This window comes from Galeopterus variegatus, unplaced genomic scaffold (genome assembly GCF_000696425.1).
Source record: "Galeopterus variegatus unplaced genomic scaffold, G_variegatus-3.0.2 Scaffold3423, whole genome shotgun sequence".
In the NCBI taxonomy this organism is placed as follows: Eukaryota; Metazoa; Chordata; class Mammalia; order Dermoptera; family Cynocephalidae; genus Galeopterus; species Galeopterus variegatus.
In genome coordinates this window covers 145,648-147,998 of record NW_007729534.1, presented here as the reverse complement: position 1 = coordinate 147,998, position 2,351 = coordinate 145,648, and the positions used below count along the sequence as shown (strand labels likewise).

Below are 2,351 nucleotides of genomic sequence, written 5' to 3'. Positions count from 1 at the left end.
TTATGAATCCAAAACCCAACTAAATATAAACACATGGGTGCTGAGGATGGCTTTTTAAAGCTATCTTTTCATTCTGCGTCACTCTCTTCCTACTTAAGATAGTCTTTACTTAGCCCAGCTGGTTAGAGCGCCGTGCTGTAACACCAAGGTCAAGGGTTCGGATCTCCATATCCACCAGCTGTCAAGCAACAAAAAAGATAATCTTTACTTACTTGGTCAACTTGTGGCTTTTCATTGCTGTGAGGAATTCACTGACAATCTCAGGACTCTGGTACCTGCATGGTGTTTTTGATATGTATTTTAATGTCTACCAAAAAATAAAAAGGAAAAGGCAAGCATAAGACAAAGAACCCTGAATGAGAAAAAGTGAAGGCAATGGCTATAATTTAGTATTCTAATATTTTGTTTAAAAATCCTCTATAAAATGCTTTCAAGGAGAGCCAATCTTCATAGAACATGAATTCCAGAAGGAGAAAACCAGTAAGGTAGAACAGGAAGACAAATTAGTAAAGTTTTAGAAGAAAACTTTCCTGATGTACAAAAAAGAAACACCCAAAACTAAATCTGACAACTGCGCTATCATATTCAGACATTTATTTATTTATTTATTTATTTATTTATTTATTTATTTATTTATTTACTTGGCAGCTGCCCAGTCAGATAATTATTTTAAAGAGCCTTAGTGTTATAACATCATGCTCTAAGCAACTGAGGAGGAAACCTGAAAAATAAAATAAATAGCCATGAGTCTACATGGATATATATCACTGGATAAAGAAATAAATGAGTAAGAGGGAACAACTCCCTCTTACTAACTAATAAACCTAGAAGGAATAAGAAAAATTAAAAAATCACCATTAGGCAAATGCACCATAATAATCATTACTGCAGGGAAAGATCCATGACCAATGCATGCTAAAATTAATGGCTGAACACTTAAGGAGAAGTAAGATATATGCACATCCTCAAACATCTCCCCCAAAATATTTATTAATTACTATGGTGGTTTTAACATACGCCCACAAATTCTTTGATATCCCTCCCTTCAAGAGGTAAAGCTTAATCTCCTTCCCCATGAATGTGGGCTAGACTTGGTGAATCCTTCCTAACAGAATATGGAAACAGAAAAATAACATTACAGGGCCAGCCCGGTGGCGCACTGCTACAGTGTGCCGCTTGGGAGCACGGCGGCGCTCCCGCCGAGGGTTCGGATCCCACATACAGACCGGCCGCTCACTGGCTGAGCGAGGTGCGGGGGCAACACCGAGGGTTGCGATCCCGTTGCCGGTCACAAAAAAAGACAAAAAGGAAAAAAAAAAAAGAAAAATAACATTACAGAGGAGAAACCAGGCAGATACCATCTTAACCAAGTGATCAAAGGTAACTGACATCGTCAGTAATAAGACACACGGACTGCATGTAACCCCTGACATCATGAAACGAGGGCACATCACCTCTGTGGCATTCTTCTGCAAAAGCCATAAACTCAGTCTAATCATGAGAAAACATCAGAAAAACACATATCAAGGGACATTCAAAATACCTGACCAGTACTCTTCAGAAGTGTCAAGGTCATGGAACACAAGGAAAGAATAAGGAATTGGCGCAGATTGGAGAATATTTAGGAGACATGTTAACTAAATACAAAATTATCCTGGATTGGATTCCAGAACAGAACAAAGACAGTAGTGGGAAAACGGCAAATTCAAATAAAATCTTTACTTACCACATACCAGTGTCAATTTCTTAGTTTTGATAATTGTCCCTCAGTTATGTAAGATGTTAACATAGAGAAAAGTAGAGGAAGGGTTTATGAGAACCTTTAGCACTATCTATGCAGATCTTCTGTAGGAATAAAATTATTTCAAAGTAAAAGCCTTTTATTTCTTTTAAAAGAGGGAACTTGGGCTGGCCAGTTAGCTCACTTGGGAGAGCATGGTGCTGGTAACACCAAGATCACAGGTTTCGATCCCCTTACCAGCCAGGAGCCAAAAAAAAAAAAAGAGGGGACCCTACCTAGACATAATCTGAGAGGAATTTCAAATCAGAAAAATAAACAGTAACCTTAAAGCATCTGTAGTGGATTGAATTATGTTCCCCCAAAACTACTGAAGCTTGAACTGTGTCCCCCAAGTTTTATGTATTAGAAACTTAGCCTCCACTGTGACTGTTAAGAGGGTGGGAAATCCTGTTATAGTAACTGAAAGGTGGAGCCTTAGAGAGATTGGATTGCAGGACTGTGCAGCAGTGAATGGATTAAAAATGGTGGTCAAGGGCCGGCCCAGTGGCACACTGGAGAGTGCGCTGCTTGGGAGCACGGCGGCGCTCCCGCCGAGGGTTTGGATCCCATG

At 39.6% G+C, this 2,351-nt stretch overlaps 1 protein-coding gene across 1 annotated transcript in view; it reads right to left on the bottom strand.

The window, feature by feature from the left end:
* The window catches only part of CRCP (CGRP receptor component), a 47,987-nt gene that overhangs the window by 24,425 nt on the left and 21,211 nt on the right, over positions 1-2,351 (bottom strand). Inside the window, exon 4 of the mRNA XM_008585018.1 lies at positions 213-307. Within this exon, the coding sequence (XP_008583240.1) occupies positions 213-307 (95 nt within the window). The remainder of the gene's footprint in view (positions 1-212; positions 308-2,351) is intronic.